Source organism: Nicrophorus vespilloides, unplaced genomic scaffold (assembly GCF_001412225.1).
Source record: "Nicrophorus vespilloides isolate i.1.1-1 unplaced genomic scaffold, Nicve_v1.0, whole genome shotgun sequence".
Classification (NCBI taxonomy): Eukaryota; Metazoa; Arthropoda; class Insecta; order Coleoptera; family Silphidae; genus Nicrophorus; species Nicrophorus vespilloides.
Genome location: NW_017097769.1, coordinates 223,442 through 248,164, shown reverse-complemented (window position 1 = coordinate 248,164; position 24,723 = coordinate 223,442). Strand labels below are relative to the sequence as shown.

General features: G+C 31.1%; 4 protein-coding genes and 1 long non-coding RNA gene across 10 annotated transcripts; 3 read left to right on the top strand and 2 right to left on the bottom strand.

The window, feature by feature from the left end:
* Positions 1-1,393: 1,393 nt before the first annotated feature.
* LOC108560922 (thiamin pyrophosphokinase 1) lies at positions 1,394-3,125 on the top strand. Its single transcript, XM_017918642.1, has 3 exons — positions 1,394-1,642; positions 2,217-2,708; positions 2,762-3,125. The coding sequence occupies exons 1-3, from the start codon at positions 1,501-1,503 to the stop codon at positions 2,893-2,895; spliced, it is 768 nt and encodes a 255-aa protein (XP_017774131.1). The 5' UTR covers positions 1,394-1,500; the 3' UTR covers positions 2,896-3,125.
* Positions 3,126-6,654: 3,529 nt separating this feature from the next.
* On the top strand, positions 6,655-8,211 carry LOC108560941. The gene is made up of 2 exons (XR_001890997.1): positions 6,655-6,753; positions 8,157-8,211. It is a non-coding gene; the product is annotated as an uncharacterized LOC108560941 (long non-coding RNA).
* A 136-nt stretch (positions 8,212-8,347) lies between these two features.
* Positions 8,348-11,056, top strand: LOC108560940 (troponin T, skeletal muscle). Its single transcript, XM_017918668.1, has 9 exons — positions 8,348-8,402; positions 8,652-8,654; positions 8,938-8,967; positions 9,165-9,540; positions 9,606-9,824; positions 9,884-9,976; positions 10,042-10,122; positions 10,589-10,667; positions 10,788-11,056. Exons 4-9 carry the CDS (start codon positions 9,349-9,351, stop codon positions 11,054-11,056), a joined length of 933 nt encoding a protein of 310 aa, XP_017774157.1. The 5' UTR covers positions 8,348-8,402; positions 8,652-8,654; positions 8,938-8,967; positions 9,165-9,348.
* Positions 11,057-11,867: 811 nt separating this feature from the next.
* On the bottom strand, positions 11,868-15,305 carry LOC108560942 (coatomer subunit beta). 2 transcript variants are annotated; one of them, XM_017918669.1, is made up of 4 exons: positions 15,145-15,305; positions 14,838-14,940; positions 12,077-14,778; positions 11,868-12,018 (listed from the first exon to the last, which is right to left on the bottom strand). In XM_017918669.1, the coding sequence occupies exons 2-4, from the start codon at positions 14,926-14,928 to the stop codon at positions 11,947-11,949; spliced, it is 2,865 nt and encodes a 954-aa protein (XP_017774158.1). In that variant the 5' UTR covers positions 14,929-14,940; positions 15,145-15,305; the 3' UTR covers positions 11,868-11,946. The 2 variants fall into 2 exon arrangements, with proteins under 2 accessions (XP_017774158.1, XP_017774159.1); XM_017918670.1 differs by having other exon boundaries at positions 14,838-14,937.
* A 2,474-nt stretch (positions 15,306-17,779) lies between these two features.
* Positions 17,780-24,295, bottom strand: LOC108560928. Of its 5 annotated transcripts, none has more exons than XM_017918649.1 (5): positions 23,840-24,295; positions 23,106-23,280; positions 22,835-22,952; positions 18,215-18,563; positions 17,780-18,119 (listed from the first exon to the last, which is right to left on the bottom strand). In XM_017918649.1, the coding sequence occupies exons 2-5, from the start codon at positions 23,257-23,259 to the stop codon at positions 18,021-18,023; spliced, it is 720 nt and encodes a 239-aa protein (XP_017774138.1). In that variant the 5' UTR covers positions 23,260-23,280; positions 23,840-24,295; the 3' UTR covers positions 17,780-18,020. The 5 variants fall into 5 exon arrangements, with proteins under 5 accessions (XP_017774138.1, XP_017774141.1, XP_017774140.1 ...); XM_017918652.1 differs by having other exon boundaries at positions 18,434-18,563; XM_017918651.1 differs by lacking the exon at positions 23,106-23,280.
* Positions 24,296-24,723: the final 428 nt, after the last annotated feature.

Here is a 24,723-nt window from a genome sequence, read left to right as displayed (position 1 = left end):
ATATTTTGTTATAGAAAGCATTTGCTTCCGTCTCCCAGACTGCTTGAAACCGTACTAATCGAGGAACTAAATGCATCATTTACACGGTAGATAGGTTCTTGAGAAAAACGTGTAATTCGAAATTGTAACTTGTTGAATGTAAAACCGTGTAAATCGAAAGGTATGTAAAAAAACGCATAGGATAGTTTTTTTTAAATTTTTTTTTCGTCAAAACGTGTAAAAGCGAAACCGTTTAAAGAAAATACCATGTAAAACGAGGGATTGGTATACATACACAAATAAACCGCACAAAAAGAAACTTGTCTGTTAATGGAAAAAAAAGTCGCACTATGCGAGGTATTGCTATATTATAAAATTATTCGTTATTATATAACTATTTGATATCGTTTCTTTAATATCATAAATTAATAAGATTGCCTTATTTTTTTCTTTTTAGAAGTACCAACACTTGTACACAATTTATATCTGTCAAATCAAATAAAATAATCTTTTCATAAACAAGCACTCATCTGGAATCATGACTTTCGGTTATCAAATCTTCGATAATCTATATGCACTTACTAACATTTCAAATATGTTTTCATCCCAAATATTGTATGAAAAATGTTAAGAAACTAACACATTTGATACTTATAACGTATTTCTTTACAAGATTATTTAACAATTTTACTAAGAATAGAGAGAAAGTTGTAATATTAAGTGATAAATTCAAGCTTTTCATTTTATCTTTGATAATATTTGAAGATATCAAAAGTCTATTTTTTTTTAAAGCTAAATTAAAATGACTTTAAAGAAAATAAACAATTCTGTGAATTTTAATTAGAAATTATCATTTTATTTTAATATGAATCATCTTAAATTATCTTATATTGAAATCTTCATAAAGTATAAATCAAAGTTTAAACAATTATTCATTTGGAAAATCCAATTTATAAAACTTTTCGAGATGATATATTTAAACTTAATTTAAAAATTGTTAAATGTTCAAAACTTTAGACAATCATTTTAATATTAATTAGGAATTATAATTTTATTTTAATATGAATCATATTGAAAACTGGTCTTAGACTTTAAATCATATTATGAACAATTTTATCAGCAATTCTTAGAAAACGGTTTTAAAACTTAATTTAAAATTTTATATTTTAAAGAATTGTAAATTAATTCTATTAATTATAATTAAGTGTATATGTAACAAACAAAGCACAAATTCACAAAGAAACATGAACAATGGGTAGAATATATTTTAAACGCTTTACGTAACAGAGTATTGATCCTGCTGAGCTGAGATCGTAGCTGCAGCTAACCACTCTCAGATGTCTCTGCTCGTTAGATTCCTGCTGCGCGAACTCGACAAAAACCTGTTAGATGTCCTCGCTATAAACGAATCTTCCAGTCTCTACAAAAGTACATCAAGCCGCATACTTAATTGCATACAAAAAAATAAACATTACAGTGTTTAAGGTTATGTGCGTATGGTAGACGGTGTTATTACAAAATATGAGCAAAATCCAAAAATGGAATCCATGGCAATTGATCCTTGACAAGGATAAAGAAACATGCAAGGATTACGGAGTCGTTGTACTCAACAGACCCATGAACTACGATTCCGAGTACATAATTTTCAAAATCTGGAGTAATGGTAACTAATGAAGAAATTCAAACTGAAGACATAATACCAAACTTTCCTTTTCGCTCTCATTTTTTTGTTAAATTATAATTTTTTATATTTTATAACGTTAATATTAAACGAATGTTATAGCACATTTTCGTTTTATACATCTATTCGTAATTGATTCGTCCTTCGTTATTGATAGATAATTTGCGCAATAAGTTTGTTAAATTTATTTACAAATCGATGTATGTTTCTCAATAGTGTGGACTAGTGGAATTGTTTATGACCTATTGATAATATCTAATAATATTCCTGATAACAACGTATTTGTTTAGATTAGATTTTTTTCTTGGTTTAACATACTTTTTGCTTAATTTAATTCAAATGATTTTATTACTGATTTTTTAAGACTTTAATAGTAGTCTTAAAAAGTATTTATTAATATTACTAACCCAACTTCAACTCAATTGCTCTAAATAAAAAAAAAGATGTAATTAGAGAAATTGGCTTTGAATTGAAGTTGTTTTATTTTGTTAATTGTTGCGTTAATTCAAATAACTTTAATTTAATGATTAATTTAATATTTTTTGTTTTTAATTAGCTAAGATTCGTGTGACTGTTGATGGTGGTACGGATAGATGGATTACGTATACGAAGCCCCGACAGATCCAGAAACTTCCGCACCCGGATTTGATAACGGGTGACATGGATTCGATTTCCCGTTTGGCCGTATCCAAGTTTGCGAATCTCTCTAAAATAATCCCGACGCCGGATCAAAACGAAACAGATTTCACTAAAGCTCTTCTCGAGGTGCAAAAGTTAATGGACTTGAAGAACATCTTGGTGCTGACCGAAACATCTGGTCGTTTAGACCAAATCCTCTCGAACGTTAATACCTTGTACAAGGCCAAGAAGTTTATGCCTCAAACGAACGTGTATTTGGTATGTCCGGATTCCGTGAGCTGGCTTCTGGATGAAGGTGAACATTCTATAAAGATTCCAGCGCAGTTGCGGAAGGATAAGGTTTGGTGCGGATTAATACCGATTGGAGGTGCTTGTAGAGTAACAACGACAGGATTGAAATGGAATTTGAGTATGTTATATTTTTTTGGTGTATTGGGATTTGGATTAATATTGGTTTTACAGAAAACTCTTTAATGGAATTTGGACAGTTGGTTAGCACGTCGAATACTTACAGTGACGATGAAGAGGTTACGGTTCAAACGGATAGGACTATTCTATGGACAATGGGCGTAGAGAAATATGAATCTTTATTATAATGTAAAGTATTGTTTAGCGCAATTGAACTTAAATCGAGAGCATTTGGGTGCATCTTACCTCATTAGTTATTTAAGAAAAAAATAAATAAAATTAAATCGTCGTTACCTTCGCTCACCCATCAAGACTCGCGTTGCTCTCTAAAGTTTCTTTATACAAATATATTTTGGTTACTTCCAATTGTTACTTAAATTAATTTATTTTCGTATATAAAGGGTGTATTTACATAGAATTGCTTTAGTGTTTTTTTTCTGTTTCTGGAATCCCTCGAAAAATGAAAACCGTCCGATCGTCTCTTCTGATTTATATAAGATTATCTGCGAAAAGTGGGGAAAGACCGGGAGGAAAACGAGAATAGCAGGAGATGCGCGCGTCTTCGGCCCGCAGACGTCCCGGCGACGTGGGCAGAAACCTTATAAGGGCGTCGCGACGCCTCGCGAGCTCAACAATTTTTCCCCAAAATTATTATAAATTAACAATAAACCTTTAACCACCAAAAAAAAATACCAACAATCTCCAACACCAAATTGGAATCCTTTAAAAACCGTTTAACTCCATCATCTTCTTCATCAATTTTTTTGGCACGTGGGCGGATGGATCGTCCAGTCTCGTGAAACTTTATATGCTCGAAATAGATCCGTAGAATTTCTGGATCCTTGTTTGATTCGAGCTCACTTTCTTTGCAAAAAAAAAATATAAATCTAAAATCCAATAACAAGTTCCACTTTGTTGCTTTACGCCCGAATTACGTAATTACTTGTAGTGTACCGAAAACATTAAAACTCATTTCGTTCCACCATTTTGTTTTTGGCTAATTTCTTAAATGTAATAGTTGGCGATTTCATGGTTTGTTCGAAGAGGAAAGGGAAAGAAACAATAAATTTTCTGGAATATTTTCGTGGAAAATAATGCGAGCCGTAATTTACTGGTTTTTTTCACGTACAATTTCAGGATCTTTGACACAGAAAGTAGCGTTCGAAATAGAACGCGCTTTGTATATAAATTAGTAAACAGCACTTTATGAAATCATCGTTAAGTAATATTTCGTTGTTCGGGTCAAACAATTACGAGCGGACTTACATTTGACAGAAGCGAAAAAGATTAGGGTAAAAATAGATAGCTGAGGCGATTTATTACCGTGACTTTATTTATAGATTCATCTTAATTTTCTTTTGGTATATCAAATTCTGGTAATTAAAATGGAAAGATTCCTATCAATTTAAATACTATCGCTTTTGTTGTTTATTATTAACAACTCATTATTCAGGAACATTACATAATTGTATATAACGTCAGGAATATTTCCGTAAATATAAACATTGTCAAAATACTTTTCACTTCATCAATTTAAATACATTGATTGTTTACATATTTTTTTCAAAATATATACATTAATAATATTTACTAATTATGTGAATAATATAAAGGATAGAAAGGCATTGGTCGATAAACCAAATTGAATTCAATAAATATGTTTAAATTTGGAAATAATTTATGAATTGCTATTGAATATAAAGTGATTTGTACATACAATATAAGACATGAAAAGATTGGCAATTTGGCAGCAATTTCTAGATTCGTTTCAGAAAATTTGAAGATTTATGGTATGAACTATAACTTTTTTTCAGCAAAATAGTACGTTATGTGCTCAATTGATGGAATTTCTTTAAATAGATTTAAAATATACACACAATCAAAGCGATGTTTACAATTAAGTTTTAATTAGTTCATTTTTTTTAATTGACATTAATTATATGAAATATGTCAATCAATAATTCATATTATTTATTATAAAAGTTATATTGTACAAAATTTAGCTATAGTAACTTGATTTCATTTATGGACAATAATTATTGAAAATTTAGATTTAAAAAAAAAAAAATGTGAATACAAATTTTTCATTTTGAAATAAACCGTTTTTTACATTCTTAAAAAAATGTTGTATTTTCATATAAAACAATTTTTCAATCTCTCTAATTATAGTTTACATTTATTTATAAAAACTACACAATTTTTACTGAAAATAATTTATTTTGGTTAATTAACAAAGATAAGAAGCGTTTGTATTAGATTTTACTGTTAAAAAGTGATTAAAATATGATTTTAAATAATAAATAATTAAAACAAATTGTACTATTTAATAAATTTATAAAAAAAATAGTACGAAATTAATAATTGTAAAATCAAAATTAATAATTAAGAAATGTTAGTGTAAAATGAAATATTGTTTGAAATATACAAAATGTTATTATTTTCATTTTTTCAGTTTTTAAATAAAACTTTTACTTATTTTGTTACTATTAAAAAATATAAATATGAATAGTCTTATAAATCTTAAATTAATTTTAATTAAAAATAAAATAGTGCGAATTAGCGAAGTATACAAAAATTGCTGAAATTAATACAATATTGTAATTATTCATACTTTTAACAGTTTTCGTTTCTAAATTAAAAATCTTTTAGTTAATACAAAACGTCCTATTGATAAATTTCATAAACAATTTATGTGAAACTGATTATTTTAAAATGAAAATTGAAACAATTGTTAAGTAAATTACTTAAATAGTACTGAAATTGTAATAAATATGTTCACATTTCTTAATTAAGTTCGCTAATTAAAAAAAGTATATTAAAACATTTTTTAAATGTACCTTTTTTTTATATAATGTAAAAATAGATATAAAAAGTCTTTATTTATTATTATAGATAACCCTTTGATCTTAATGCAACTAAGGTTGATTTATTAATATTGATAAATCGTAAACTTTGTTATAAAAAATCTGAAAATGTATCTTTTATACTGCGAACAATTATTGTCATTAAACAAGTAATTAATATTTGAGAACAGAAAGACCTTGGTTCTAATGATACATTTTGTAATTATATTATTTATAATAAATTATATTTTTTTTAATTTGTAATTTTTGTCTGTAATTATTTTATATTTTTTTAAATAAATTGGTTTTAAAACATAATATATATTAAAAAGTATATCATTTTAATTAATGGATTATAATCTTTTTGTTGGTGATTAAATAATAATTTGTGAGAAATTGAAATTGATAATTTGATTGTTTAAACGACCCGGCGCATCCGCCATTATTATTGGTATTATATCTCAAGCAGGAAAATATTAAAAAAATATTTATGTAATCGAATCGAATCATTTTGCGATATGTGTAATAATTGACTGAGTCCCAAGATATCGGTGCAGGTTCAGGGTTATATCGGCTCCACGAAAGAGTCGATTCGAAATAGATGTTTACAATATTGGAAGAATGTCTAAACAGAACTGGATGCAAATGTAGGCCTGTGTAAACAGTGTGTAAATTGCAATAAACCGGAATCCAAAAATAGTTGGGGCAAGCCTACTACTGCCCAGGTTCACAATTACTCCTTCTGGTGGAGAATTAAAAATATATATGCGCGTCGGTAGTGCCCGTTTCATTTCCATTTTTCCACTTCTATTTTTCTTTTCTTTTTTCATTCTTTTTCTTTTTCCTCCGGGGTTTTTTTTTTGCACTTTTAGACTGATCGTGTATTAATAACTATTCGGAACCCCGTTGCATTACATTTTTACACTAAAACAAGTTCGATTTGGACAAAAAAGTTAATTTTAAAGCGAAATGGAAACCAGATTCGAAGTAGGCCTGCGGTTTAGAAAAGGACAGACGGATGGGTGGAATGAAAACAGATATCGTTGGCGAATGCAAGGATTGGGAAAAAAATGGCGTGGGCGTCGATGCGCACGCAGGTATATACTCAGTTATCCCGAAGGATGTTCCTGTTGGATTCTTACTCAGTCACTGCAGACTCCTAGGATTGTGCGGTGCTCCTCCCGCTCTTTGTCTTGTTTAAATGTGAGTACGACTTTGTCATTTTACACTTTACATATACACACTGTTTCCAATATACTGAGAACTCTTAACACAGTTCGTAAACACACCTTTAGGATCATCCTGAAGCCTTGCATTTTGCAATACTTTTCGATATCCCACTGGTCTTCGCATCCGACGTTACGTAATTATCCCACATCTCAAATTTAACTTATTATTACATTTATAATACACAAATCTAATATTTTATACGACTAGAAACAATGCAAATAATCAATAATTTCCAATCCAATCATTGAATCAAATCAACGCGAATTTTTATAGTTTTAATGAAACGCTCAAATCTATTACATAACATCAACAAGCTAGTATTTAAATTTGTTATAATATTATAAAAAAAACACTTTAAATTATTAGGTAAACTTATTATAAACCAGTTGCGTTACATAGCTGACTCTAAAAATAGATTGAACGGTGCTACTTTTAGTTGGATTATCTTTATACAACATTCCTGAGCTACAAAACTAATCTAAACCCTACAGTAAAAATATTTCGACCGCGTTTGCATAACTACTTGACCTCAAAATTCGCTCAAATCAAATAGTTTATAGAAGATTTATAGTTTTAATAATTTAATGGAGATACATTTCCAGAAATAGGTCAATTCTTAAATTCATATATTTTCTTAGACACTTCTTTGGGTCACGGCAATTAATTATAAACACTTTTCATATATTTGTGCTAATCCACTTACTAAATACTTTGAAACATTAGTATAAGCCAGACTTCAGATTTCGTTAATCTCATAATATTAACTTGGGTTTATCAACTATGAATCGGACTACAAATTATGTAATTCCAATATATTAGTCTTGTTTTTCTTTTATTTATTTAATTATTTTGAAATTTGTTATTTTTCTGTGCCCGGCGGAAGATGTTGTTTTCGTTTGTTTTTTCGCTTTTAACAGTTTTATTTTTGGAGCTACTCGTAAATTGGATGGTGAGCTGCTGAACGAAGAACTAAGAATAGAACTAAGCGCGTCGCGACGCCAAATACAGTCTGCTCCGTCGAACTCGGTGTGGATTTCACGCGGCCTACTATTATCTGAATGAAAACGAAACCGAGTTTTTCAACATATCTTACGAAACTTCCCATAGTTCCAAATATTTGAAGATTTAAAGGATTCAGTATGATTACCACATTAAAATATTTACAATCAATTCTTTGGATTACTAAATCTTGGATTTATATTGAAGACGATTAGTATTTAAGATGGAACTTGGAAACAAGATCAATTTTATCGTTGCCTAAAATAATTACCGATGATTAATCATTAGAAAAGGATCCAAATGCGCAATAGTTGTACTCTATCCAAATTGTGTAACTTGAAAGTAATGTTCGTTTTTTTTTCTATTTTGATTTACAGAGTTAATTTAAAAACCTTTCCAACATGTCCGACGAAGAAGAAGTTTACTCGTAAGTAGAAATAAATGATGAATTGAGATGAAATCTCTTCTATGCTCTCTGCTTGTTGCCCTCGTAAAATGTATTTTCGTGATTGCTTAGTGGCTACCAAGTGCTAAAAATACGTTCAACATGTCCGTGTCTTACTAATTTTGTTTGTTCCAAATTTTAGCGAAGAAGAGGAGGAAGAGGAAGAAATCGTGGAAACGTAAGGATCGAACAAATTTTAGTCTATACCAAAAAAAAAAATACAAATAAAAAACAATACATGCATTTAAGTATGCATAAATTTGCATACATAAATTGCATGAAGCGCAGAAAATTGGAAAAGTTTAGGGAAACAATTGGCATTAATTGAACCAAATTTTAGATACCACCAAATTCGAAAGGCTTTCTATTTTTTTTATTACTCAGCTCATTAACTTAAGTAACTCTATTTTCTCTTTCTTTTTTACAGAAAGTAAGTAGTATTTAGACTCAACCCCTCCCCCTTCTCAACTTGCACCACGTTTGTTGTAGTTGAAACATGTATAAATACTGTCCTTGTGGTATAAAATAGTTTTTAATTTAGTTTTAAGGATCAATTAATGCAACATTTTTTTTCTTTTCTTTTTGTAGTAGTTTCACACCTTTCACAATTATGATTTTATTATTTTTTTTACTGTAAAAATGTGTTTTGTACAATTTTTCTCTGTTTTTTTTGTCTCCCCCCTACTTCGTGACCCCGTTTGAAACCTCAACAGGCACGTCGAGAGAAGAGTCGTTGAAGAGCAGTAAGTTGACATCAATTCCAACTGGCCGCAATCTGAAAGCATTTTTTTGAAAAAGCTTTTATTTTTTTTATTCTTCTCACGAGAGCAGTTTCTATTATAACGAAATATGCTCGAGGATCTTCAGAGCCATCAACTTCTGCTATATTCAGCTTACAATTCATCGGATAATTCGTGTGCTGATTGCGATTTGTTTCTAGGGAACAAGCCGGCGATCCAGAATTCATCAAGCGCCAAGACCAAAAAAGATCAGACTTAGATGAACAACTTAGGGAATACATCACAGAATGGCGTAAACAGCGCGCCAAGGAAGAGGATGACCTCAAGAAGTTGAAGGAAAAGCAGGCCAAGCGCAAGGTCACCAGGGCTGAGGAAGAGAAGAAGATGGCCGAGCGCAAGAAGCAAGAGGAAGAGCGTCGCGTCCGTGAAATCGAAGAGAAGAAACAACGCGATATTGAGGAGAAGAGGCAACGTCTTGAGGAGGCCGAGAAGAAGCGTCAAGCTATGATGCAAGCTCTCAAGGACCAAAGCAAGACCAAGGGCCCCAACTTCACCATTGCCAAGAAGGACGCCACCGTATGTTCACAAAAGAACTCACGTTTCCTGAGAACGATGTTTAATGTATTGTTTAATGATCACAGGCTAACCTCTCCGCTGCCCAAATTGAAAGGAACAAGACCAAGGAACAGCTTGAGGAAGAAAAGAAAATCTCTCTTTCCATCCGCATCAAGGCCTTGCACCTCGACGGTTTGGGTGAAGCTAAACTCAGAGAGAAGGCCATTGAGCTCTGGGATTGTATAGTCAAATTGGAAACCGAAAAGTACGATTTGGAAGAAAGGCAGAAACGTCAAGACTACGATGTAATTACTCGAATCTTAATCACTTGAAACATAAATATTAATTTATTATATTTCAACAGCTTAAAGAACTGAAGGAAAGGCAGAAACAACAACTGAGGCACAAGGCCTTGAAGAAGGGTTTGGACCCAGAAGCCCTCACCGGCAAATACCCAGTATGTTAAAGAAACAAAGAAAAAACTAAAAATGAAGATTACTTAAAATCAAATAATCTTTTCAGCCTAAAATCCAAGTCGCCTCCAAATACGAACGTCGCGTCGACACCAGATCTTACGACGACAAGAAGAAACTCTTCGAAGGTGTAAGTATTAGGATTTAATCCCTTTAAAAAAAACATATCAGACCAAATTCAATCAATTACGTTTAATTATTATTTATTTTATAAAGGGGAAATAATGTGATAGTCTTTTTTTGTTCTTAAAACTTTTTTATATAAATCATTTTTTTCTATCACGCCTAGGGTTTTGATAGTTTATTGCTGGAAGGTAATGAGAAAGCTTGGAAGACAAGAATCACGGAGTTTATGGAAAGGTCACGACGTAAGTGTGTATACTATAAAACACACAGAAAATCACAATACAGCTTTCCTTTTTTCTTCTCATTTATTCAATGTGTTGCGTATACAAGGAATAATCAAAATAATAATTCTAACTGTGTATTGTTGGTCCCCGAACACATTACACAAATTTCGTTCCCCTTGTTAAGAAAATCTTACTGTATCTGTCTCGAGTGTTACAATGTTCTAACCTTTTCTTACACATAAACAGGGTCTTGTAGAACTCATCAAGGACACCAGCGAAAAGTCCTGGAAAGAAAAGTTCGGCCAATTCGATTCCAGACAAAAAAGTAAGGATCTGTGTAATAATATGAATTAAAATTATCTAACATCACAACACGAACTTTCAAATAATTTACTATTATAACACAAATGTTGGAAAATTTATTAATTGTGATTTTTAAACTTAGGCAAGCTTCCCAAGTGGTTCGGTGAAAGGCCAGGCAAGAAGGCCGGAGACCCAGAAACCCCAGAAGGCGAGGAGGAAGGTAAAGCCGCCGCCGATGAGGATGATGAACCCCTCAAGGAGCCTGTAGTCGAACCAGAAGAAGATGAGGAAGAGGAGGAAGAAATTGAGGTCGACGAAGAGGAGGACGAAGATGAAGAGGAGGAAGAAGAGGAAGAGGAGGAGGAAGAAGAAGAGGAGGAGGAAGAAGAGGAAGAGGAGGAAGAAGAATAAAATGTCTATTCTAATATATTTATTTTAAGATTGTAAAAAGTTTTAAATTTCATTTACTTGTTTTATTCTCTCTTTTTTCTATTGTTACTAATTTATTTGCCTGAATATACATGTATTGAGCAAAATATAAATATTTCCTCTGGTTATTGAATTCACTGAATATCTATCTTTTTTTCTTTCTTGTGTTCAAACTAATAATTATAACAATAGAAACAAACATCGCGGCATATTTTCTTGCTGCTCAACCGTAAAGCTAGAAACAAAAAATATTCCCATATATTTTTATCGCTTCAACACATTTCACTGTTATATTACACTTAAATAATGTATTTTATTTTATCCAAGGTTACTCAATTATAATGTTAACTATTTCATTGAAATACTTCTAGTTTTCTCACTATATTCCTTCTTACAAATTCCCAAATTATCTATCACTTCTTTTATATCAAAGCAGTGTTTATGGAAATACAGTCAAATGTTGCTACCTTGATATATTCATGTACATTTGACTAATGTATGTTGTGTAAATGTAGATCAACCGAAATAGCATTTTAAGACACTGGAAATAGCATCGTGCGTGGTTTGATTCTAGTAATATATAGAAAACGTCCTTTGGAAACGAAAACTATTGAAACGTTTACGAATTTAAGAGACAAAAACTAGTCTATGGCTTAGTTTAGTAGGTTGTGTTGACAAAAATTAAAGAAGTAATAAATTATTCAATTTTATTGAGATAAAAACAATTTTAAAATTTGATGGAAGAAAAAAAAGAGTAAAACAACGTTAAAATCTACATTTTATTTTATTCTGGTTAAACATAAAATCTTTCTTTCATTATATATAAATACGAAAATAATATGGAAAATACATTATTAAAACATTGGAATTCATTAAGCAGCCACGACTTTACTTTGCCCCTTTTGCCATTGAGTAATTTGATCTCCCAAACTCAAAGCCATGCCCTGAAACAGATAAATCGTTAATGTCTGAGAAAGTAAATTAATGTTAAGGTAATATTACCTGGCTCTTAGCTCTGATCCTTATGTGTCCAGTGACTGTAGACTCGGGTTTATTGTAAGGTTTTTCGATGCTCAAATTAGCTAAAGCGTCCTCTCCAAAAATACTCTTTGCGTACATGTTTGCTGCCATAAAGCCGCATTGACCAGACAATGCCTTCTCCGGGGTGAGGCATTTCATGTTGGTGCTCGTAACCAGGTGCTTGAGGAATTCAGATAGGTCTGTTATCGATGTGACCACGGATACCTTGTTCTCCCATTCGAATTCAGCCCACATCGAGCGGAATTCGGTGTCTGTGCAGGAAGCAGGAACTATGTAATCCATGATATCAATGTGAATGTCATTGAGTACAACGACATTACGATCTGAGGCGGCGCCAGTTACATCGTAAACGATGTTTCCGAAGATGATTCCGTTCTCTGTTGAAGCCACCTTAACATTGGCCTTAATATTGCAGAAGTCCTTGGGAGCTAAAACAACCGGCTGCGGTTTCTCCACCAACTTGAGGTCTCCCAATGTAGCTATTTCCAAAGTGCAGTTTTGCAACGTGTCGTTCGTTTGGTTTACGATCAAAACATCGAGGACAATGTCGTATTGATTAACGTGAACATAAGCTTCGGCATACACCGGATCAGAGAATCCTGTCAACTGGGTGACTTTGTTCAATTTGCTGTTGGAAACTAGTTCATTTCCTCCAGTTCTTCCGCCCACCAAAGCCTGAGATAAGGATGATTCAAACACGTTCTCTCCCAACTCTCCAGATTTATCCGGTTGAAGTTGCATGAATGAAATCGGATCGTCAGCTTGGATTTTATGATTAGGCTTTTCTTTAGCTTTCTGTGTGCTCACTTCTTCGATTTCCTTAGCCGTCAGCATGTCGTTCAAAGCGCCGCGGCATTGCTTACTGAATATATTGATAATCTTCTCGGTGCGTTCGGACAAAACGCGCAGACAGAATAGAAGATGATCACTGTCATCGTTTGTTATAGCCTTCGTCGGCAATCCAGATTTTCCTAGATGAATGATACCAGCCATGATAAGCATAACTTTCGCATCGAACTGGTTTTTTTTGGCTGCTGAAACAGCGACTCCGTAACGTAGAGCTAATTTGGTCAATGTGGTACCCAATGCAGCACCGATGAAGAAATCACCATCCATAAAGTATTGCCGCAATGGTGGACGAGAATCCTTTTTGGATTTCTGAGTTGTGTTGAAAGCCGATTGAGTGGCGTAAGTTCCATCGGAAGTAACCAAAGTGTTGCTACCTTGAGTTGTTGTATTTGCTCCAGTTTCTTCAACAACTTCACCGGAGTTCAACCGTTGTTCAGCTTCTAATAAAGACCCTTCGCCTAAGGTAAAAGTAATAGCTTTTAAGACAGCCTCGATGTCGGACGTGTTCACTGCATATTCTCCAAGAATCCAAAGAGCCGCGCGATGGATCTTTGATGATTTAATCTCATTGAAGCTTTCCAGTAGCTTCTCAATAACCAAAGGTTGTAAAGTTTCAAATTTCTGTATGGCTTCTCTTACGAAGATCAATACATCAGCGGAGGCCAATTCGTTTGTGTCAGATAAGAATTCAATTAATACGGGAATAATGGTAGTTGCCACATCTGGGAATTTAATACTGCAGGAGTGCAATGTGCGGACGAGTAGTTGCCTGTATTTTCCAGTATCTTCGTGTTCAACGTCGTGAGTTTTGGACACCTCTTTCTTCAGAACCAAAACCATCTCTTCGATATTGCGTGAAGACACCAAATCTAATGCTAAAGCGAGGGTCTTCTTCCGCACTTCCAAGTCAGGGCTCGAGAGAACACGAAGGATATCCATAACCAATTCTTGTAGTACCCTTTCATGCGCCGGATGCTCGCGCAAAGCAATCAGACGATCCAAAACGATCAATTTAACATTGTTGTCACTCTCTTTCACGATAAGCTCTATGTAGCAACTTGCAGCAGCCCGGATAGCTGTTGGTGCATTTGAAAGTGTGATCAGAGTTCCAGCTGCTTCGTATCTTACAGCCGGACTGCTAGAGTTCAGTAAATTGTATATGCAACGGATGAAACGCGAACGTTCCGAGGGATTTGCGTGACACACCTTATAAATCAACTCGACGATAACCAATTGCAAAATATCCCCAAAAGTGTTAACCTGATCTAAACACGAAGCCAAATAAGATAAAGCTCTATCCTGATCAGCGTGCAGCAACATTAAAAATGCGTTTCTCTTGCAAGACATATCCTTCTCTCCAAGTAGTAGTGTAGCAATCAACTCTGGCGCGTCGGGTATTAAGAACTCGAAATTCTTGTAGATTGTAAAAATTGCTAACACAGCATTTCTCCTCACATATGAATGCCTGTGTTCAAGGCATGCTCTGATTGTTGGCATCAGAGGTTCAAGAAGTTCTGGCTCTTTCAACTTGCACAAGAACCTCAAAGTGGACCCTCTTAAAAATTCATTGGGATGCTGCAAATCTTTCCTGTATGCATCACATACCAAAATCATTTCTTGCAGCAGTTTTCCATCAGCTGACGTTTTTGGTACAATCTCCCAGAAGATAAGCAGCATCTTCTTGATGGTGTGGTCTTGCAATGGCAGCACAAATCGAATGATAGTCATCAGCACACTTGGCATACGTTCTCCAGCCAATATCATGTTGATAACCTTCTTTAGGGCCTCAATTTTTGTCTTTGTGTCACCCTTCTCTAAAATATCAAGACAATATTAATAAACAAAGACAATTTTCTATTATATTTATAATTACCTAGATCTATTTTCAGCTGCATCTCATTGTACGGCTCAGAATCTGAGGGCATGTTTATTAGGGTGTAACATGGCTGCTCGATGGCAGTCATTTTGGCAAGCTGCTAAAATCATTAACACAAAGTTTTAATAGAAAGTTCACCTAATTAGGATACAATTTAATAAAATATCTTTTTAATTCAAGCAACATATGAAATCATAGCCTCCTAGTCATCTCAATAAACTGGAGTTGAGGTTATACATTGGTATTATTTTCTATATAACATAAGTTCTCAAGTTACTTAACTATAAATTTGTTTTCTACTTACTTCTTTAACTTAAATAAAACGAATACGACTTAAATGATGATTTGTTGATTGAATTATTGTTGGTATTGTGGCCCAAATTATTATTATTGTTGCGGCTACGTGTCACTAGAATTGAATGTTTCTGCTTGTGACATGAAAGTGATGTGACATTAAGCAAATGCAACTTCTCATCTTCTGGTGTTATGAAATTGCATATCTTTACTAATTTCTGTCATTAATACATCAGAAAAATACAATTATTGTTTTATTTATAAAATATTATATCTTTGTCACTAATTAAAAAAAATATATGTATACAATCTATACTAATTACTTTTCTTTTACCTTTACAAAATTATATTTGAATTCCCTTTGTAATGCGACACATTATAATATTTTGTGTTTTTAATAAATAATTTTACTATTAACATTTGTAAATCTTACGTAATAAACATCAATATAATACATTATTTTTATATTAATTCATGTTTAAGAAAAGTAATTTTCATTATCTTTGCTTAATTACAATTTATTTTCTAAGAGAGATTTTTTATAGGTATTTTTTTAAGACTGTTTGCAAAATTAGTTTAAATATTTTTAGAAGGTATAAACATCAAATGTTTTATAGCAAAATCAAATTCAAAAATTGCAACTCTAAACTTAATTAAAATTAAATTGAAAGTCTTAATCAAAATATATAAGAGTAAAAGAACGTTAAATTTTACTTACTATAACTTCTATCACTTGTTAATTAATTCTGATGTAATAAGATTACGTAATTACATTAACTGCAGAAACGATTATCGACAATTTTTTCAAAACAAATTGATGTTCGTTCGTTTGTATAATTCAAAAGAAAGTACACTATCAAATAAATTATAAAAAAAACTTGTTTTTCTTAATAGTATTAAACAATAAATTGTGAACTTCTTCTTTCGCGTCTTTACTCTCCTCACTTGGTAAATTGTAAACTAAAAATATGTTTTTGTATTAATTGAGAATAAAATTTAATGAATGATAGAAAATAGCTTAATACTTTATTTATTTTATAATAAATTATAAATAAATAGAAAGAAGTTTAATTCATCTACTCTGTTTAATAATAAAATATAATGTAGAAAAACTAAATAAACTACAAAAGAAACCATTAATATGTGTACATTTGGTTGCATTCATATATATGGGAAAATGCCTTTTATTTCAAAAAATGGAAGGAAATACAACCATATCTGGCTATAGTGTAAGCATGTCGCTACAATGGCCTTTTAAAATTATGTTACTTTTTCGATTCGGTTATATAGCAAAAAAATGCTGTGCGGTACATTTTTATAGAAAATAAAAACAATAAAATGATTAATTTTATCAATTTTATCAAAATAGTCATAAAAGAAGTTATGATTATTAAATTAATTATAATTGTTTTAAAACTCTGCTTGTATATTTCTACTTTATCTTCAATTATATTATAAATTGCATGGAATTTTATATCAATATTACGTGACTTGTTATATAAGATAAATCACATAGTCATTAGAGATTAAATCATTGGATAATTTTCTAAGTCTACGATTATTGCATTTGTATCCATTGCAATAACAAACTCAACAAAATAACATAATAAGAAAAATAAAACAAATTTAATTTGCTGCAAACGACTATTATAGGTCTTTCTGTCTTAATTAGAGCAGTTGGGATTAATTTTGATTATTTATAAGGTTATCCAGCTTATACTGAAAATAACTAAACTTAAAAATATTCTGTACATTTATGCGTATTATAAGATTACTAACAATAAGTATAATTTGATCATTGTATTTTCTTATTTCAAAATTAATCAAACAATTTTAGCTTTTGTATGATGTCAGTTTATTGTCTACTTACAAATTTGTAAATGAGTATAGGATTCAACAAAAGATTTTATGTGAAAAGTATCAATATTTTCGATGAATGCAATGTTTTATCACAGGATTGGAAACAATATACAGCAATACCTCCCATATAGTGGGTACTTCCCGAGATTTTGCTTTCGTGAAATTCCGGCTGATTCTGTAATCCCAACTTCGAATATTAACAATCATGCTCAAAATTTAAAGTAATAATGAAAACAGGCAACCAAATTTTATAATATTGCTACTAAATATGCAAAAGATTTGATTAACTAGATTTTTTTGTCATCATACAAGGATACGTATAGAATAACAATATGAACGTAGTGATTTCGTAGAAGTGATTAATGAAACATTCCCATCAACTAGCAAATCTTTATTAAGTTTCTCTTTAGCAAATGCAATCATAGCATTCTATAAACCTATATATAATTCAAAAAGAGCTGAAAATACATGAAACAATAGGAACGAAGACTCGTATATACAAATTGAGAAAAATCCCGGGATTTTACGAACTTTTAATCCCGGGAATGAAAAAAATCTTCGAGAACAGCAACCACTATCGGCTCAGTCCAAATTCACTGTAATATATGTACATAAATTATCGTATTATATAATTCATGGAAGTAATTTGATCTGAATTATAATATTTTTATATACAATTATATTAAATGTAGTAAAACATTTTTTAACAATGAAAATGTCAAATTTATTTGGACAAATTTATGAATGATCACGACAATTAAATTTTATTTACAAATACAGTCCACATAAGTACATATAAAAAATTTACATCGTTAAATATATTAAAACTTAAAGTAATCGAAACAATAAATAGGTTGCACCTTCCAAAAATACTTCTGTTTCTTTTCAGAGAGCAACATTTAATAATTAGGTGTGTGTAAAAAAAAACGGTTATACGGACAAACACAATACATACAAATCACAGCAAGTAACTACAACTCAGTTACGTAATTCAAATTAATACCATCGTTGGCGCTGAAGATCACTTCATTGGTTTATAAAGTCTTTAATATTGAAGTCCAAATTAATAGGTATTTGGTGACCTTGCTCGATGCCCAGTTTGGCATCCTGATGAATTTTTGGCGCCTGAAAAAAATGAAATATTATATGTATTAATAACATGAATTATTGTTGTTATGGCTAATGATTATTTTTTGTTTGTTATTAGAATGATCTATCACCTTGATTCTCTTTTGGCGGCAGCAGATACATTTGCGCCTTGATTTTCGTATGGTTTTTGTGATTTTTAATGGTGTTAATGATGATGGAGATGGTTTATTAGTGTTAGGTGTGGCGCGATGCTTCCTGCAATTGCGTTTGGTCCCATTCTTATTTCTCTTTCGTTGCGGACGTTTACGTTTGCAACCACTACCTTTAGACTTTGAAACCCCCTTCATTACCATTGTATTTATAATACTTCGCGCAGCAGGATGGTTATCCGTCCTCTTCCTATCCGATTCCCTGACGATTTCATTCAACAGATCGGATTTCGGTTTCTCCCACGTTTCATTGTACTTTTCCATAAAATTTCTGAAACCAACAACAAAATCATATTACCACATCCACAATGCATTAACATACAATTTAATCCTTTTGTAAGAATTGCGCTTGATACAATTGTTACTGTTAGTTACTCTTTGACACGTATTGTCGCTCCTTTTGAACATGCCTAATGGGGCATTATTATAATTTTCTAGAAAATGTACAGGAATTACCATTCGATGCTGATTCAGTTGACGAAGTTGTCTGATTCAGTTGTCTAAAAATTTAGGAATTCCTTGTCCCACAAAGAGTTAACACTCAAAAGTCTTATATTAAAAAATATAGAAACACCAAAATTTAAAAAAGAAAAACAGTTTTAAAATGTTAATATTAAAAAAAAGTTTTTATATATTTTTACAAAACAATAAATAAAATATACCTGAAATAAAAAAAAAACTGTAACAATCGAAATGAATGAAAACTTTAAATTTAATTTAATTTATTTGATATCTTTAAAACTTTAAAACAACATCAAATATCTGTTAAACTATTACTTAAACTATTTTCATATTTTACACTTGTATCAAAAAAAATAATTAAGCCCATTCAAGTAAATTCTATGTTAGATGTTGCTTAACTTTTTCTTTAATTAGTACACACGTGAAAGTTGTATTTGATGTTACAATAGCAACACTCAAATATGGATCTATATTGAAATCGATATTCGAAATTCCGACAGTATCCAAATACCGACAACCATAAATCCCGACAGTATTTTTTTATTATAATAAAAGATACTGTTGGGATTTATGTTTGTTATGATTATGTTTTGATTGAGGTATTTCGGTTGTCGGGATTTTGATTGCTACCGCTCAAATATGTAGCAAAGATCAATCATTACATTTGTTTATAGTTCGAAAACAGTTTTTAAATCCTATTCAAATTTACACCGGAACGAACGTTGCTTAACTATTGTAATCTATTATTAAAACAAGTCTATATTGAAACAGCGCGGCGCTTCTACTTTTTTTTTTCAAACACAGCTTGTTTACTGGATTTTTAATCACCACTATAAATAAATAAATCGAGAGAAATCTCTGCTATTATTTCAATACATATCTAAAGTAAATAAAGAAAAACAAGCGAACAAACAATATTTAGATAAAGTTTTTGTATGATCATCTGAAATGAAATCAAAATAATACGTATTGGCGCCTTTGCACTCGACTTGAAGTAATAAATACCACAAAGCTTAGTGCTAAAAATAGCCTCGTGATTTATATTAATACATAAAGTTCACTGGTTTGTTAGATCACCAAAAAAAATGAATGATTGTGAAAGCATTAAATAAAATTATATTTTCGCCCTTTTGTGATGTTACGTGATTTATTAATTATTAACTTCGAATGCAATTGTTGCCGTCTCTTTTATGCATTATACAAACGCCAATCATGTGTAATAACGCACCTTTTAATAATAGTAATAAAAATACAATAATAATAAAACGTCGTTTCGAGTTGTTCCAAGAACTTTCTTTGACGCACAGGTGTCCCCTTTTACAACTAATGAAATAATATATTTAATTGAATGTTTGTAAACTATTATTTCAAACCTGCAATTTAACAATGTTTGTATATTTTAAATTAAAAATAATATTTCTTGAAACAGGAATACAGGTATCTCCCGACGTACGAACTCCCGAACTTACGAACAAAGTTCTAAAAGCTCTAACTTGTTACAAGTATAGTGATAAGAAAATAACTGTTCAAACAAATATTTATAATTTCTTTAATAAAATATAATATTTTTGTCGTTTTTTTCTTAAAAAATTGTGTAAAAATATTTGTAAGTAAGTATTTTCTTCATTTTAATCTATTTTTTCCAAATTTATGCAATCAGTAATATGAAATTTATATATTAAACATATATTAAAAACATATATTTATATATAAAACATATATTAACATATATAACAGTAAAAACCATGATAAAGTGTGGTAAGTATATTTTGAAATATTTCAAATTCCCCCGACTTACGAACAAATTCGACTTACGAACTAGTTCGTAAGTCGGGGGATACCTGTATATGAATAAAAATTTAAAATTATTTATATAAATATTAAAAAGAAAAATTAATTCACTGTTACAAAGGGTTTCTTTATTTATATAATAAAGTTGGTTTAATATTCAAAATTGTACCTTTTATTATTTAAATTTTAAAAAACTATTTTAAACTAATACAACATAAACTAACTACTAGACAGCTCACTCGCAAAACCAGCCCCTAGGTCCTAGGACCACCAAAAGGACCGCATCATCAATATAAAAAAAGATAAATTAATACATAACATATATTGATAAATAAATAGAAAATAGTATATATTATATTTCTTACTATAAGACGCATTAAAAAATAATAAGAAAATGTTTGCAAAAAAAATATATAAATAAAAATCCATAAGACGTGCCCCAATTACAAATGAAATTTCATACTTAATAGATGAAACTTTTCATTAACCGACGTTACATATTTATTTAATTTGAATATAATTTTCACTCTTTTTCCTCAATTACATAAGTAATAAATAATTTCTACAGTGTTTCTTGTTAATTTATCCAGTTCAGCAGCAAGTAAAACTTGCACAAGAAATTATAGGGCCCAAATATTCCTTTGCGCCCCCGCCCTTAATAAAACAATGCTATTAGCAACGCAATTGACGCTTTTAAACGTGTTACGCCCTTGCTGCGGCGCTGAATTTACCTATGAATTGAGTTTTCTGAATTTATTATTTGATCAAAATATTTGAAGATTTTTTCAAAAACAAAAAAAGCATATTTATTTGTTTTATTATTTTAACTACTTCTTCATTTTTATTAATTTATTGTTATTTCATATTCTTTTAGTAGATAGTAAGAGTTTAATTTTGATGATTAATTTCATTCAAATCAATGCAATAAATTTGCTTTTTTTTTATAAGAATCAACCGTGTTTTAATTTACTTTTTAAATGCTTCAATTTATTTTAGTTTTCGTTTATTTTAATGATTATATTAAAGCTGTTGTTAATATTTTAATATACAAATTTTATTTGAAAGTATTTATTGCAACAAAAAAAAAATATTTTTCATATAAGCTGAACTTTTACTTATTATAATATAATAACATAAAATTTGGAAACATTTTAAAAAATATTTCTTAAATTTCTTATTTAATTTTTTGTTAACTATAATGAAGCGTTAATTCGTAAAATGAGAACATATTTTCTAACATCACTGCATCTGTATTAAACAGATAAATAATTATTACAAATTTATGGGTTAATTTTTATTATAACAGCAGCTAAATGAGATTAATACGCATTGCATAACTAATTTATGTAATTGTATAATTACAGACATAAATATAATTATTTACATAATGTATGTTGCATAATAATATAAACATTGATATATTTAGATTAGAAAATAGAGTAAGGTGAATGTGGAATAATTTTAAGTCTTTCCTTCCAACTTAATATTTAAAATAATGTATTTAACTACGCAACAAATTAAATATTATGACTCTGACTACTCCACTAGATATCCATTACTTGTTTAGAAGTTTTTTTATTATTATTTTTAGACTATTGATTTCATTTTTATTCTTGACCTTACTATTATTCTTTTTATTTACATCAACAATATTGGTCATTAGACATTACATGAATAAATACATTTTTTATTATTTTTAATAATAATCTTTATTGCAGCAGTAAAAAAACAATATTAAAAATTTTCATACACATCAACAATAATAATTAAGCAAAAAAGATTAACTGTTAATAGGATTATTGAATTATTATTCTTATTACTATTTACGATAATTGAAATTCTAATATTCGAACTATAAGACGTACCAGAAAAATCAATGTACAATCGATTTTGTTTTTTTTTTATTATAAAAAAATATAAGATAATTTCTTCAATGCTTAACTATAATATTTAATTTTTCTAATCGATTCTGCTAAAATTATCAAATAAATGTTTTATAATTTTCTTAGTATCGATTTTTTTTATAAATTTTGGTAAGAAGTGCTAATCAGGAAAAATATACTAATTATTATAATGCTTTTGTTATTTTTAATTGATTATATATAAATCTTATTAAAATTTTTTTTTTTTAATTATTTAATAAATTTGAGTACCCAAATCAGAAAATACGGTAATTATTTGAAATGCTTTTGGTACTTTATTGAGTGAAAATTAGCTCAAAATTAAATTCAATATTTATAATTAGAATAGGAGATAAATATGCGGATGCATTTGTATGCGATAACTTACTCTTTGACTCTGGTGCAGTAATTGATGAGAATGTATCGAACTGAGCAGTATTTATCACAGCATTCCTGCTTTGGAGTTTTGGGCGTGCCACCGTAGGCACCGACGTTGTGGTCCGGGGCTGCAAAAGAAGGAGAGAAGAAATGAATCGTGCTTTGTTGTAGTCTCCAAAATAAACAATAACAAACGATCGGCCGTGGGGAAATCTTAATTGGTTCGCGCAAAATCATATCAGCGATAAGAGTAATAGTATGTCGCGAAAGATACTACTTACAGTTGTGTACGAGGCAGTACTTGGAAAGGACGTCAGGGAATCGGTGGCCGCAGAAGGCCTGCTGCTTATCCCAGTCGATGATGGTGAAGGCTTGTGCAAGTTCTGCTAAGGAGACGACCAGTGAACAAATGATCAGGCATGGCTTGAATCGCATCTTGGATAAAAGGGTGGCACTCTGGAACGTTCAAAATGTACACCCCGAATGAGGCAATGCACCCGAAAATTGATACCTTTATATAGGCATGTAACCTGAACCCGGTTCAAGTTACATCTATTGAAAGTACCTTGAGGGTATCGATATGGGAACGGTTGCAGATGGTATCGAAAAGGGCAAAAAAGATAATTATTTTTGAAAAGAAACAAAACGTTTAACGAAATTGAGGAGAAAGCGAAAATAAAGAAGGCTTATTGCGGTAGGTAGGTTCGTTGCTTAGTCTCTATTTTTTTGTTAGTTTCTTTACAATTATAGTTTGTACCTATTATTATTATTTTTTGTAAATTTGGTATACAAGGACCATAAAATTGGATTTTCCGGAACCCAGAAGTACAAAATTTCAGGTAAACTTTCTGGGAATTATCGCTCCTTTATTAACGCCTTGCTCTTCCTATCGTCCGACTGTGAGTAGCAACAGCAGAATCGCAATTTTGCGAACGTTAGGCAAAACTTTAATGTCCCCATCTCTCGAACAGATAACAGCTTCTCTAATATTGGATAAGTGCTAAATATAGATTACCTCCAAATTGCATGAAAATTTTCTGGATTCGGAGAGCGCGACGATTCAGTACAGAACCATTCCTCTCACTGGGTCACTCTCACTTGACCATTGCACTCTGTCTCTGTCACCATACGAAACACACGCACACACACAGATCGCATACACACGCACACACTCGCACACATTCACCACACTCGCAGGTCAATCTTCGGAGAGTTAGGAGCTTCGAGTGATTTGCAAATCCTTCTCTCCTACTATTTTCCTACCCACTTGCACGCTTCATCCATCGTGGTGTGTCCCGTCCATCCAGTGCTTCCCCACCAGCTGTCGCAAATGCAGTGAACGAGAAGAAGAACAAAAAATTTAATGTCTTCTTGCATTATCCCCCTTTTGCAAGTACATTTTGCTGAAATTGTAGGCGAACACTTATCAGCGTACCGGCGAGAGAGAGAAAAAAAAACAAAACAAAACGGAATGCGCCTTTCTTTCTTCTTCGCCTTAAAATTTTTTCTTTTCCAAAAACACTGCGCGAATCTTCGCATGGAAACAATACCTTTTTTTCTTTTACATTTCTACGAGTCTAACAAATCGATAAATCTATTCTGGACGTCCAAGACCAAATAAATCCTAAAAACCATCCAATTATAGCAATTCCGATCGAAACTCGTATCAATAATATTTGCAATTTTCCGCTTATTAACAAGATAATTAAGATTACGTTTCTACAGGCGCAGCAGAAATGTACTTTTTTGGATGGTCCAATGGTTGCGTCATACTGATCAACAATTGCTGTCAAAAGTGGTTTGCGAGATGAAAAAACTAAAATGAACAAGAATTTATCAGCATATTTATCGTGTATGGAAATTTTTGGAAGGATTCGAACTTCGTTTTAATATCTGTCA

Excerpts from the sequence above, each read along its gene's own strand:
- LOC108560922 (XM_017918642.1), top strand. The coding sequence starts at position 1,501 with ATGAGCAAAATCCAAAAATGGAATCCATGGCAATTGATCCTTGACAAG. Across the intron at positions 1,643-2,216 it reads TTTCAAAATCTGGAGTAATG|CTAAGATTCGTGTGACTGTT; the intron begins GTAACTAATGAA and ends GTTTTTAATTAG. Across the intron at positions 2,709-2,761 it reads AGGATTGAAATGGAATTTGA|AAAACTCTTTAATGGAATTT; the intron begins GTATGTTATATT and ends TTGGTTTTACAG.
- LOC108560942 (XM_017918669.1), bottom strand. The coding sequence starts at position 14,928 with ATGACTGCCATCGAGCAGCCATGTTACACCCTAATAAACATGCCCTCA. Across the intron at positions 14,779-14,837 it reads GCAGCTGAAAATAGATCTAG|AGAAGGGTGACACAAAGACA; the intron begins GTAATTATAAAT and ends TTGATATTTTAG. Across the intron at positions 12,019-12,076 it reads GGATCAGAGCTAAGAGCCAG|GGCATGGCTTTGAGTTTGGG; the intron begins GTAATATTACCT and ends TATCTGTTTCAG.
- LOC108560940 (XM_017918668.1), top strand. The coding sequence starts at position 9,349 with ATGGCCGAGCGCAAGAAGCAAGAGGAAGAGCGTCGCGTCCGTGAAATC. Across the intron at positions 9,541-9,605 it reads TTGCCAAGAAGGACGCCACC|GCTAACCTCTCCGCTGCCCA; the intron begins GTATGTTCACAA and ends TAATGATCACAG. Across the intron at positions 10,668-10,787 it reads ATTCGATTCCAGACAAAAAA|GCAAGCTTCCCAAGTGGTTC; the intron begins GTAAGGATCTGT and ends TTTTAAACTTAG.
- LOC108560928 (XM_017918649.1), bottom strand. The coding sequence starts at position 23,259 with ATGCGATTCAAGCCATGCCTGATCATTTGTTCACTGGTCGTCTCCTTA. Across the intron at positions 22,953-23,105 it reads GTACTGCCTCGTACACAACT|CCCCGGACCACAACGTCGGT; the intron begins GTAAGTAGTATC and ends CTTCTTTTGCAG. Across the intron at positions 18,564-22,834 it reads TACTGCACCAGAGTCAAAGA|AAATTTTATGGAAAAGTACA; the intron begins GTAAGTTATCGC and ends TGTTGGTTTCAG.